Raw genomic sequence first — 10,971 nt, 5'->3', positions numbered from 1 at the left:
CAGGAGGAAGTGGCCAGGGAGACTGAAAGACAAGGCAGGATGGGTGCAAGGCAGGGGTGGAGGGGGAGGGACCAGCTGGGCTGCACCAGTGGAAGTGGCTCCACCCTTCCCACCTCAGAGCCATGGGGAGCCAGGGTCCTGGTGGGCTGCCCCTGGTGCAGGCTCCCTACACAGTTCTGCTGCTGCCGCTGGGGACAAGCCGCCAAGACACAGGAGCCCAGAGCTTCTTCCTCTGGGTGAGTATTACCCCAGCAAGAGGTCCCATAGGAAGCCCCTCTGCCTAGATCTGCCCTTTATATTTCCACTCAACTTGAGGACCCACAAAGTCTTCCTGCCTGCTCCACCTTGACCTTCAGGTCCTCAGTGGCCAGTCTGGGTTCACACTCTGTGACAAGACAGTGAACCCAACCAGGCGTGGAAAGAAAAGGCCACGGCCCAGAGCCCTGCTGTGGCATGAGAGTCAGCTTCTGCTTCTTGTCTTTCCCAGTTGCAGAGGATGCAGGCTCTGGAGAGAGAACAGGATGCCCTGTGGCAGGGGCTGCAGCTGCTAGAGCATAGCCAGGCCTGGTTTGAAGACCGTCTGAGGGAGGCACAGCAACAGCAGCTACATCTGGGGGCCCTTGGTGAGGTATGAGGCTACCCCTCTGTGTGAGTGGAGGGCAAGGGAGGGAGAGCAGGGCATGTGCGGACACAACCTGAGACCACTCTGGAGAGGGGAGAGTTAATAGGCAGGGATCATGAATTGGAGGCAGCATCATAATGACAAGATGCCACTAAGCATTATGTTGGTGTTCATTGTTGGGGCTGGTGAGGCTGGTCTGCATTCCATTCGGAGGGATTCTATTTGGATCACTCCATAGAGATGAGGGCGTGGCCTGGATTATTCCAATGGAGCAGGGATGGATAGGGAGGATCCATAAAGAACAGGGAAAGGGGGAATTGTGCTATCTGAGGGGGATGGAAAAACTGACATGTTAAAGAGATGGAGGGGAGCCTGGGTGGTGGCTCAGGCCTATAATCTTAGCACTCTGGGAGGCCAAGGCAGGAGGATTGCTCAAGTTCAGGAGTTCAAGACCAGCCTGAACAAGAGAGAGACCCTGTGTCTACTAAAAATAGAAAAAATTAGCCAAGTGTGGTGGCTTGGGGTGGGCCTAGAGTCCCAGCTACTCGGGAGGCTGAGGCAGGAGGATTGCTTGAGCCCAGGAGTTTGAGGTTGCTGTGAGCTACAATGATGCCACTGCCTTCTAGCCTGGGTGACAGAGTGAGGCTCTCTCAAATAGATGGAGATGGAGGGGAGAGTATCAGATTTCCCACCTGCCTGGGATGGTATTGGATGAAGGGATGCTCATGAGATGAAGGTGGTGACAGAAAAAGAGTGGCAGGTGGACATCAGGTTTTCATCATGTCGGCCTCCAACTCCTTCTTTAGAATTTTCTAACAGATTCACACCCAGAGCCTGGTGGCCCCCAGTTAGCCCAGATTCAAAAGGTGAACATCTGTTTGCACAATCTGATTCAGGGAAAGGTGAGTTTATTGTCTTCAGCTTAGAGTTTTGGGAAGTGGGACTATTGAGGGGAGGGTTGGGTTCAGCACTAGTTTAACAGAAAACAGCAAATCTCCCCTCAGTTCTCCCTATGTCCACTGAACAAGGCCAGTTCCTGTGCCCCCCAGGATTGGAAGGAAAGGCTATGGAAGAAAAATGTGTGGCAGCAACAGGTAAACTATAAAGGGGTCTGAGGGGAGGGCAGAAGCCCCCACACCACAAGGTACTGAGAGGCCCAGATGCCCAGTTCGTTACTCTCCTCTTCTCCAGGAGTTGTCAAGGCAGCAGAAAGGAGTCGCCCAGCTAAAGGAGAAGATGGCTCAGCTGGGCTGCTCCAAGGAACGAAGGGGCCCTACCCGTGTCTAAACCCTCCTCTCACTACCCTTAGTCTGGTGAAGGAGCAGGCTGAGTCAAAACTCCTAGCCTCCTTATTCTACTTCTTAACTCAGCAGCTAAATGGTTTCAGGTAGTGGGCCAATGAAGTTCAGACTTGGTGTAAAGTTTCTCCTTTGCTCCTGAAAACTTCCATTTCATCTTCTTGGTGTGCCATGCCCTCCCTCTGTCCTATATGATATGCAAAAATGATCTGTCTTTGAAATCCCTCTGGGTAGAAGACATGTTTATTGAAACTGTTCTTTATCCTTAAATATAAAAATAAAACAGAAACTTTTCCAGAATTTCACATAAAAACAATCTATAAATAACATTCTCTGATATCTTCCTACCTACTCCCAATGCTTGTCTCCTCCCCAGATATTTTCCCCTCTACCTGAGCCTAGGGGAGCATGAATAGTTAGTGGAATAAAGATGCTACAGACAAACTGAAAGGAACTTTTTCCAAAAATTCCTTTGGTTCATTTCCCACAGGATTAGGGAAAATGCACTGTGGGAAGATCCTCTGCCCTCTATCCTCATCTCGAAATTTTTAAGAAGGAGAAGGGACAAGTGCCTGAGAAGGAACACCTCTCCAGCTGGGAGAGATAAGGCCCAAGGCCCCTGTGACCTTACCAATGAGTCTGCTTGAAAATAGTGCTGGAGGCCGGGCATGGAGGCTCACACCTGTAATCCTAGCACTCTGGGAGGCCGAGGTGGGAGGATCGCTCAAAGTCAGGAGTTTGAAACCAACCTGAGCAAAAGTGAGACCCCGTCTCTACTGAAAATAGAAAGAAATTAATTAGGCAACTAAAAATATATAGAAAAAATTAGTGGGGCATGGTGGCACATGCCTGTCATCCCAACTACTCTGGAGGCTGAGGCAGGAGGATTGCTTGAACCCAGGAGTTTGAGGTTGCTGTGAGCTAGGCTGACGCCACGACACTCTACCCTGGGGAACAGATTGAGACTTTGTCTCAAAAAAAAAAAAAAGAAAATAGTGCTGAAGATCCATTCCCCTAGGGGCTATTGTGTCACCAGAATGCCAGGCTTAGCGGGAGCAGCCCCCCTCCAACTGTGCTCCACCAGGAGTTGCCAGCCATCCCCCCTACCAGCCCTGCCCTGAGTCACCAAAGCGAAGGGAGGGGGGGGGCGTGGTGAGGACAGGGCCAGGTGAGTGGGCAGGGCCAGCGAGCTGGTCCTAGAGGGAAGGAAAAAATGTCAGGGTGTGCTGGGGCTGTACCCAAATCAAGCCTACACGACCCTCCCCCTGCCTTGCCCACCCTGAGATGGAAAGTGGGGGCGCCTCACCTGCAGGGCTGGGGCCAGCACCAGGAGCTGGAGGAAAGCATGAGTCGGGGCATTGGGCAGGCTTCTTGACCCACCGCAGTCACAGTCACCAACACCACGGAGTCCGGGGCGGCTGAGTCCGGGACCTCCAGCCACAAGCGACCCCAGGCGGACTCATTCTGTCCCAGGCGAAACCTGGAGAGTGGACCCAGAAGTACTGCTGAAGTCTCAGGCAACCCGTAGCGCAGTGCCAGGGGCGGGGCCAGGGGCGGGGCGGCGAGCACTCGGAGGGCCAATCGGAAGGGTCCGGGGGCGTGGCTTGGGATAGAGAGCGTGGGCCCTAGACGAGCAGCGCTGGGAGAGCTGAAAGGTGTGGCCAGAGGGAGATAAGAGAGTTCTGGGAGGCCGGGCGCGGTGGCTCACGCCTGTAATCCTAGCACTCTGGGAGGCCGAGGCGGGCGGATTGCTCGAGGTCGGGAGTTCGAAACCAGCCTGAGCGAGACCCTGTCTCTACTAAAAATAGAAATAAATTAATTGACCAACTAAAAATATATATACAAAAAATTAGCCGGGCATGGTGGCGCATGCCTGTAGTCCCAGCTACTCGGGAGGCTGAGGCAGGAGGATCGCTTGAGCCCAGGAGATTGAGGTTGCTGTGAGCGAGGCTGACGCAACGGCACTCACTCTAGCCTGGGCAACAAAAGTGAGACTCTGTCTCAAAAAAAAAAAAAAAAGAGAGTTCTGGGGCCTCACCTGGACAGACTGGAGGTGAGGGCGAAGCTGGGGCTCACTGACGTCGTAAGGTCAAGATCCTGAGGGCCCCAGAAGCTGGCGATGCGGAGGCTGAGCATGACCTTGCCGCCCGGGGTCAAGAAACCTGGGGGGCCACTGAGCTGTGGAGAAGGGCCGGTCAGGGCAGGGCCCCAGCTCTTTCCAGCCTCAGCCGCACCTTCCCCTTGCATCTCACCTCCAGAAGGACGGGGACCACAGTGCAAGGCTGAGGGGCTACCCTGTGCAGACTCCGCCCAGCTCTGTCCTGCCCAAGCAGCTCCAGGGAGAAGGGCCCAGGGGTGGACAGCAGCGTGGGTGGCAGCGAGGCCGCGAGGAGTCCTCGCTCCGGGGGTCCCATGGGCTCCAAAGGCACCCGGCCTAGTTCGGCGCCCTCCAGGACCCCTGGAAGGATGACGTAGGAGAAATGCGGCCAAGGATCCCCAGAATTGCCTCTGGGTCCCAACCCTGTCACTTCTACCAGCAGCTGGGTCCGGAGACCTGAGACAAGGGAAGGGAGGGGGACACAGTGGTCTGCGTGAGATTCAGAGACACGGGGGAAAAGAATGCATGGCGTTCAGAACAGGGCTTACATCTGGGGACATGGATGGGGAAAGCAGTTCCTGAGGGGTGTTGGTGGACAGCAGCAGGAGGGGGCCCAGGGTGCGGGAAATGTTCTGTATCTTGAACTGGCTACGTGGGTGTGTTATATGAAATGCACCAAGCAGTATACTTAAGTTTAGGGTACTTTACTATAAGTAAATTATAAGTCAATAAAAAGGGCATATATAGACATGCATATATGTATACATATATATAAAACTAATGAGCTGGGGGGGCAGGGTCGGGAGATGGACATACCAGCAACTGCCTGAGTCAGGGGGTAGAGGCCAGGGTGGGGTCCATCCTCCATGGGGATCCCAAAATGGAAGAGGAAGTCCAGGGAGGTCTGGGCTGGGAGAGACCAAAGGCAGGCAGAGACTTTCCCCAAAGGAATGTGAGTGATGCTGCTCTCTGAGGCCTGCAGTCGCCCCGCCCCTTCCCAGGAATACCTCCCTCCTTACCTTGCACTGGCATCCAGGGGGTGCCCTCAGCTGTGACCTGGATCTCCCAGGTTCCTGTCTGTGGGGGTTATTCATGTTCACCATCTAGAACTGTCCAAAGTGGTGAGTGTGACCTAGAGGACCCACACCTTCCTCCTGGCCCTGGGAGATCCCTGGGGTCAGGGCAAGAGATTGTTACATGAAATGATTCCTTTCCCTTAGTATGCCTCCCCATTGTCCATCCCCCATTCATCCCCTGCCTTGACACGCAGGGAGGTACCTGAAGGGTTCTTGATCCAGAAGCTGCTGATGTCCCCATGGATCCGGACTGTGACCTTCTGGGGCAGCCCATCCACACTGAACACCAGTGGCCTCCCAGACACCACAATAGGAGGGTCCAGTGGAAGAGTCACCTTAGGGGATGGGCAGGATCCAAAAATAAAGGAAAAGACAAGATATGGAATGAGGTGGGAACAAAGGTAGGAGAAAGGCAGAGACAGAAAGAAACCAACGCACATATGGAGAAGGGACACCAGCAAGAGGGGGGCCCATGGCCAGGGATAGAGTTTTATGGTTAATGACAAAGCTGAAAGCAAAGGATTCAATATGAGGCAATCACTTCTTGTCCCCCCTTAAAAGATGGCAGGACTTTCTATGGCAGCCCTGAGGGTAGAATACTGGAGGCCAAGGTTGGGGAGGGCTTTACTAATATGGAAAGACAACTTGGAAGGTGGGTAGCCATGGATCTCAGAGGGAGAGCAACTTCTTTCCCACCCATGTGACCGGAATAGCAACACAGCAATAGGATCCATTCCCCCTTCTCCAACAAGAAGAGAGACACAGTGTTACCACCCTGTAGCTCTGAACAGAGGGTCCCAGCCCCTGTGGCCCCGAGTACTCACCATGGCAGCCATGCTCTCCCCAACAATGGCTGCCACGTCCTGAATATGCTGGTCTTCGGTGAAGATCACCTCTCCTCCTGAGGCTAGGGCCACTGCTTCATATGGTTCAAAATGCAGAGGGGACAAGACTTTGCACCGAGCTCGTGCCTGACCCCTCGATGGGTCTTCAGTCACCAGGAATGTTACCTATGGCCAGAAGAGAGCCCAGGGTATCCGAGTGCTGTCTACTGTTAGAACGAGGGTCCCAGTGCTCAAGTTTTCTTCAGAGCTTACGATTAGCAATAAGGTCTCTGTTTACCCTCTGGCTGCTACAGCAGGGTTTCCCAGCGACACACTCGCTGGCCTGCAGTTAGCCATTGGTCACCCCCTTGCAACTGTCAATATTTCGCAGTGGATTTTTGGCAACTAGATCTCCAGCTCTTCAAATGGTTTATGGGGCAGGTCCAAATATAAACTCAGCATCATTAAGGGTAGGGCCTCCCATGTATGAGTGTTATTAAGGGTATGAGAAAATGTCATGTTTATTGTCTACTTCTCCCATCACACGCCAAGGCTGGTTGGGCCACCGTAGCGTGGTGTGACCCTTGTTATGCGACTGTCGCCACGGGGTCTCCCATATCCCTAGGTGGCTAACACTGGATCTCCCACAGCTATGCTCACCCTGCAGCGCCGCTCCTGAGCCAGGGGTTCCACCTGGTTGGTGAGAAAGGCATCCTTGGGGGAGGCATCTGTAAATACAAAGATGTCTGAGAATGGAGGCGTGTGCAGCAGGGCCAGCTGGCAGAGAGGGAAAGGGCCAGTGTTAAAAGTGGCAATGGCAGGGGAATGAGTAGAGCTGGGGGGACAGAGCAGAAAGGAATATGGCCCTGGAACCCTGAATGAAGCTAGTGAAACTATTAAATAGGTTCTAGAGGCAGAGGGGTCAGAGTGGGAGATGAGGAGCCTAGGAAGGCTCTAGCTCTCCCTAGCGGACACCTGGGGGATAAGCGGGGAAGGCGAAGGGAGACGCCAGACCTGCAGCGCCGACGGGCACATCTCAGGCTCGTCTCCGCCCCTAAGGCTCCGCCCCTAAGGCTCCGCCCCTAAGGCTCCGCCCCTAAGGCTCCGCCCCTAAGGCTCCGCCCCTAAGGCTCCGCCCCTAAGGCTCCGCCCCTAAGGCTCCGCCCCTAAGGCTCCGCCCCCTAAGGCGTGGATCTCACTGAGTTGTTGCCAGAAGCTGTCAGGGTCACTGGTTGTAAAGACAGGATTGAACCCTGGGGAGGGGAAATGAGTGAGGAAAGTGCTCCCCTCATTCCTCCCCAGTGGGAGGCCTACTGTGCTCCCGCGTGGACAAGTAGTTTTTTCTTTTTCTAAGGCAAGTACCAACTTGAGGTTTATTGAGAGGAAGATAGGAGTATAGAGCAAGAGCAAGATGCAGGTTTACAGAATGTGACAGACACACAGCAGATGACACCGTCGCAGGTACCCAGAAGAGGCTCCCTCAGGACCATAGGAAGTGCCCCAGTTTTGTTTAGCAAGTGGAGTCTCAAGGCCCACTTCCTCATCAGAGGCCTTTATCCCCTGCCCTGGACTTCCCTTCCCTTCGCAGCCACCTGGGTCACGGAAAGGCACCAGGACATAGTGGGTAGGCTCCGTGGGGCTGCCCCGCCGCTGCCCCACGATGCAGGAGCCTGGGTGTTAGCAGCGTCGATCTCCTCGCCCATACTGCCTGTGGTGTCCAGACGAAGCTCAGGCTGGAGGCTGGGGTGATGTCCAGCAGCCTGGGGGCAGAGCGCAGTGAAGCGCCTGCACGTCCGCCCCAGCCCCTGGTTTCTCAGCTCCCCCAGGAGCACCTACTCACCTGCAGGAGGCCACTCACCTGCCGAAAGCCCAGTCCCCCAGGCGGCTTCGCAGCAGGTTGAAGGCCTGGATGGAGGCCAGAAGGGCCAGTTTTGCAGCCTGGAGGTGCAGCATGTGGTGGGGGGAGAAGCCTGGGGATGTGCTGTCCTTGTTGATGCCCCCCAGGGCGGCTGGGAGCTGCTCCGGTCAAAATGGCCCCCATGGCTACATTTCCCTGGGATGGGGACAGGGGTCTGGAGAGCGGGAGGCCAAAAGCCCACTGCTTCCTACGCAACAGGGGCCCTTTCTGACCTGGCCTGTCCCTCTCACCCCTCAGCAAAGGAGCAGCAGAAAATGATGACACTCTGTGGAGGGTAGTCATCACAGCACACGGTGGATCCCTGATCCGCCAGCCAGGCCCCGAGGCTGCCCACAGCAGTGGAGAATCCTATCAGCTGAGCCAGAAGCTGCCCCCACCCCAGCGCTTAGGCCCTCTCCCCACCCTGCCTTCCTCCCCCCACCTCTAGGAAGGAGTGCCCCGGCACACGGGACACAGCCTACAGGACTGAGGTCCTGCATGGGATAGAAGGCAGTGACTTTCTCCCTTGCCTTCTGGGGAGCTTTCCTGCCTGGTAGCTGGAGGTTTGGAAGAATGAGTTCCAAAGTAGCCCGAGGTGAGCTGAGTGAAGCCCAGCCAGTTCCCAGGGCAGCTCAAGCCCTCACAACCGGAGCAGGTGGGGTCGCCTGCCCATTGGAGAGAGAGGGCAGGTGGCTGGAACCCGAGACTCTGCTACCCTGGCCTTTGTCCCTGTCCACCCAAACTTCTTCAGCTTTTCCTCCCCGCTGGGACAGGGCTAAAGCTCATGGGCACCTGGGCAAGCTTTTGGAACCAAAACCTAGGATTCATGGGCTAGCGGTGAGACTGAATACTTGCAATTGGGATTGGGCTAGAAAACCAGGGAAGGTGGGGCCCAATCCTCCAGGGACTGTGGACAGGATGCGAACCTATAATGGACGGGGACAGCTCCTGGTCCTAGTTTGGTCAGCAGGATGAGGGGACTGTGAGAGAAGGCCCGTGTGAGCCAGTGGTGGGGGAAGCCGCATGAAAGACTTGACTGAGGTCTGGAGACCTGGTCCTGCTCCTCTCCCCTGTGTGACCTTGGGGAAGCCACTTAACTGCCCTGGCCTTTGGTTGCACTGGGGGACCTCACAGTCCTTGCAGAGATGACCTATGTGACCTCAGGATGTGACACGGTGGCTGGGTGGACGGAGGAGGTGGCTCTGTGGGCTCCACCCACCACTGGAGTCCTGGCGTACCTTGTGCCAAGCTCTTGGAGCTCGGGCCTGGGCCAGAGGAGGTGAGGGTGTGGCTGCTGCTTGCCCAGTCCCACCCAGCTGCTGTGACTGTAGAAATCCTGGTCCCAGGACAGGAGAGTGGAATCGGCACTAGTCTGACTGTTCTCACCATCCCTTTCCCTGATGTGCCTCCAAGTTCCCCACCCAGAAAGTCTCCCAGCCCCGCTGCTCCTGTCAGACACCCCACGTCCCCTCTGCTGCCCTCTGCTCTGCCCCAGCAGAGCTTTGCCAAATGGGAATGTCCCGGAGTCTCTGCCCACATCACTCAGAGTCTAACCATCTAACTGAAGGCCTCTCGGCAGCTATAGGGCCCTACACGAAGTACTACTCCCTCCCCTCCCCTGTCCCCACTTTGCCTTCCTTCCTCCTTGCTCCCCCTCCCCCTCTCCAGCCAAGCACCCTCCTTGCTGTTCCCACAGGAGGCACTGGCGGTGGAGGTGGGGAGCTGGGATGGGCCTAGCAAGCAATGCAGTCCCTCTTGGAGGAGGGGCACAACTAAGGCCTCCATCCCAGACAGGAGACCAGAGGTGAAGGCCCCTCTGATCATTGCCCCAACTCTGTTGTCACCTGCAAGGCATGAAGCGCAGCCCCAAGGCGCTGGCGGGCCAGACTGTGGTCAAGGGCTCTGGCTGCCACCAGGGTCTCCCGCAGGCACACAGTGCAGGTCAGGGCTGCTCTAGAGGTCGGCAGGAAGTCCTGGGCTGCACTGGCAGGAGACACCTCGCCTAAGGCTGCTCGGAAGCGCCGAGAAGGAGACCCGGGTCCAAAGTAGGCAGCAAAGAGGTCATTGGCAAGGAGGGTCCTGCCCTGGAGAGAATGGTGGGGACAAGGGCTCCAGGGAAGCCCCTTGCACTGGACCGTAGCCAGCATCGACTTAGCAACTGCACTGGTGCCACGTGTGGGCAGAACCGAGGTGCTGAGCCCAGCTGGGGGGGCAGTCCTGGCCCTTTCTAAGGGGGGCTCCTGAGCTCAGAGCCAGGACCACCAAGTATTGCTGCTGCGGGGGTGGGGGGTGGTGAGCAGGTGGGGGAGTGGGTATCCCTTCTCTTGGCAACCAGAGACCTCAAGGAGGTCTTGGGAATTGGGGAATCTGGCAGGGAAGTGACAGGACCCAGCGATGCTCACCAGGAAGTCCTTAAGACGCAGGAGGGGCCGGCAGGGGGTGGCTGCCCCAGGAAGAGCTGCAATGTTGAGTGCTGCATCCTCAGTGAGGTCCTGGTGGGTGATGGAGCCAGGGGCAGCGGCCAACAGGCTCCAGATGTTGGGGAAGAAGACAGATGTGGGAGGCAGCAGCAGCTGCAGCAGAAGCAGTGCTGAGGGTGCAGGAGGGGTGGGGGCACTTCTGCGCAGAGCATGGCTGAGGCGGGGCCTGGGAGACAGAAGGCTCTCGAGGGAGGAAGCAGCAGCGACTCCAGGGCAGGTCTGGCTCTGGCGTCTCCATGGCCACCTGCTTTGCCTCAAACACCTTGTCTGTTCCGGCCTGGCTTCCCTGCCCCTACTCAGTCACCCAACCAACCAGGGGCCCTTATCAGGCCAACAGGGACATGCACCTGCTAGGAGTGGGGTCCAAGGCTTCTCCCCCAACACCCCCCACGCAGGAAGTCTGAGTCTCTCCTCTCAGGCCTCTCCCTACCTGGTTGCTGGGTCTCCTGGGCATCGCAGGGCACTTAGGTAAGAGTTATAATTACCTGGGACTCAATGGAGGGGGAGGGAGGCCCCAGCAGGGAGGGGGCAGGACAGGCAACTCCTGGCCCCTCTGCTCATCCCTGTCCAAGGCCACAAGCAGCAGCCACTGCCAGGGTGGACTTCCTTCACGCAGTGTGGAGGTGGGTGAGAACTGGGAAGGAAGGAGGCGAGCGGTGTGGCTCAGGCCTGGCAC

The 10,971-nt window shown here is 56.6% G+C and overlaps 2 protein-coding genes across 2 annotated transcripts; one reads left to right on the top strand and one right to left on the bottom strand.

Moving 5' to 3' along the window:
* Window positions 1-106: 106 nt before the first annotated feature.
* SAPCD1 (suppressor APC domain containing 1) lies at window positions 107-2,220 on the top strand. Its single transcript, XM_012740999.3, has 5 exons — window positions 107-236; window positions 488-628; window positions 1,429-1,524; window positions 1,627-1,716; window positions 1,814-2,220. Exons 1-5 carry the CDS (start codon window positions 123-125, stop codon window positions 1,907-1,909), a joined length of 537 nt encoding a protein of 178 aa, XP_012596453.1. The 5' UTR covers window positions 107-122; the 3' UTR covers window positions 1,910-2,220.
* A 703-nt stretch (window positions 2,221-2,923) lies between these two features.
* Window positions 2,924-10,749, bottom strand: VWA7 (von Willebrand factor A domain containing 7). Its single transcript, XM_076003597.1, is given in 26 exon segments — window positions 2,924-3,019; window positions 3,021-3,059; window positions 3,061-3,116; window positions 3,227-3,276; window positions 3,279-3,400; window positions 3,959-4,098; window positions 4,173-4,474; window positions 4,835-4,927; window positions 5,038-5,106; window positions 5,109-5,189; window positions 5,297-5,429; window positions 5,919-6,104; window positions 6,579-6,695; window positions 6,933-6,973; window positions 7,100-7,171; window positions 7,511-7,582; window positions 7,585-7,641; window positions 7,644-7,678; window positions 7,777-7,921; window positions 7,924-7,976; window positions 8,378-8,480; window positions 8,909-8,917; window positions 9,061-9,151; window positions 9,660-9,899; window positions 10,218-10,587; window positions 10,643-10,749. Coding segments are annotated over 26 exon segments (2,853 nt in total). The 3' UTR covers window positions 2,924-2,949.
* Between the last annotated feature and the right edge of the window lie 222 nt (window positions 10,750-10,971).

Source organism: Microcebus murinus, chromosome 5 (genome assembly GCF_040939455.1).
Source record: "Microcebus murinus isolate Inina chromosome 5, M.murinus_Inina_mat1.0, whole genome shotgun sequence".
Classification (NCBI taxonomy): domain Eukaryota; kingdom Metazoa; phylum Chordata; class Mammalia; order Primates; family Cheirogaleidae; genus Microcebus; species Microcebus murinus.
This window is presented reverse-complemented; position numbering and strand designations above follow the sequence as displayed.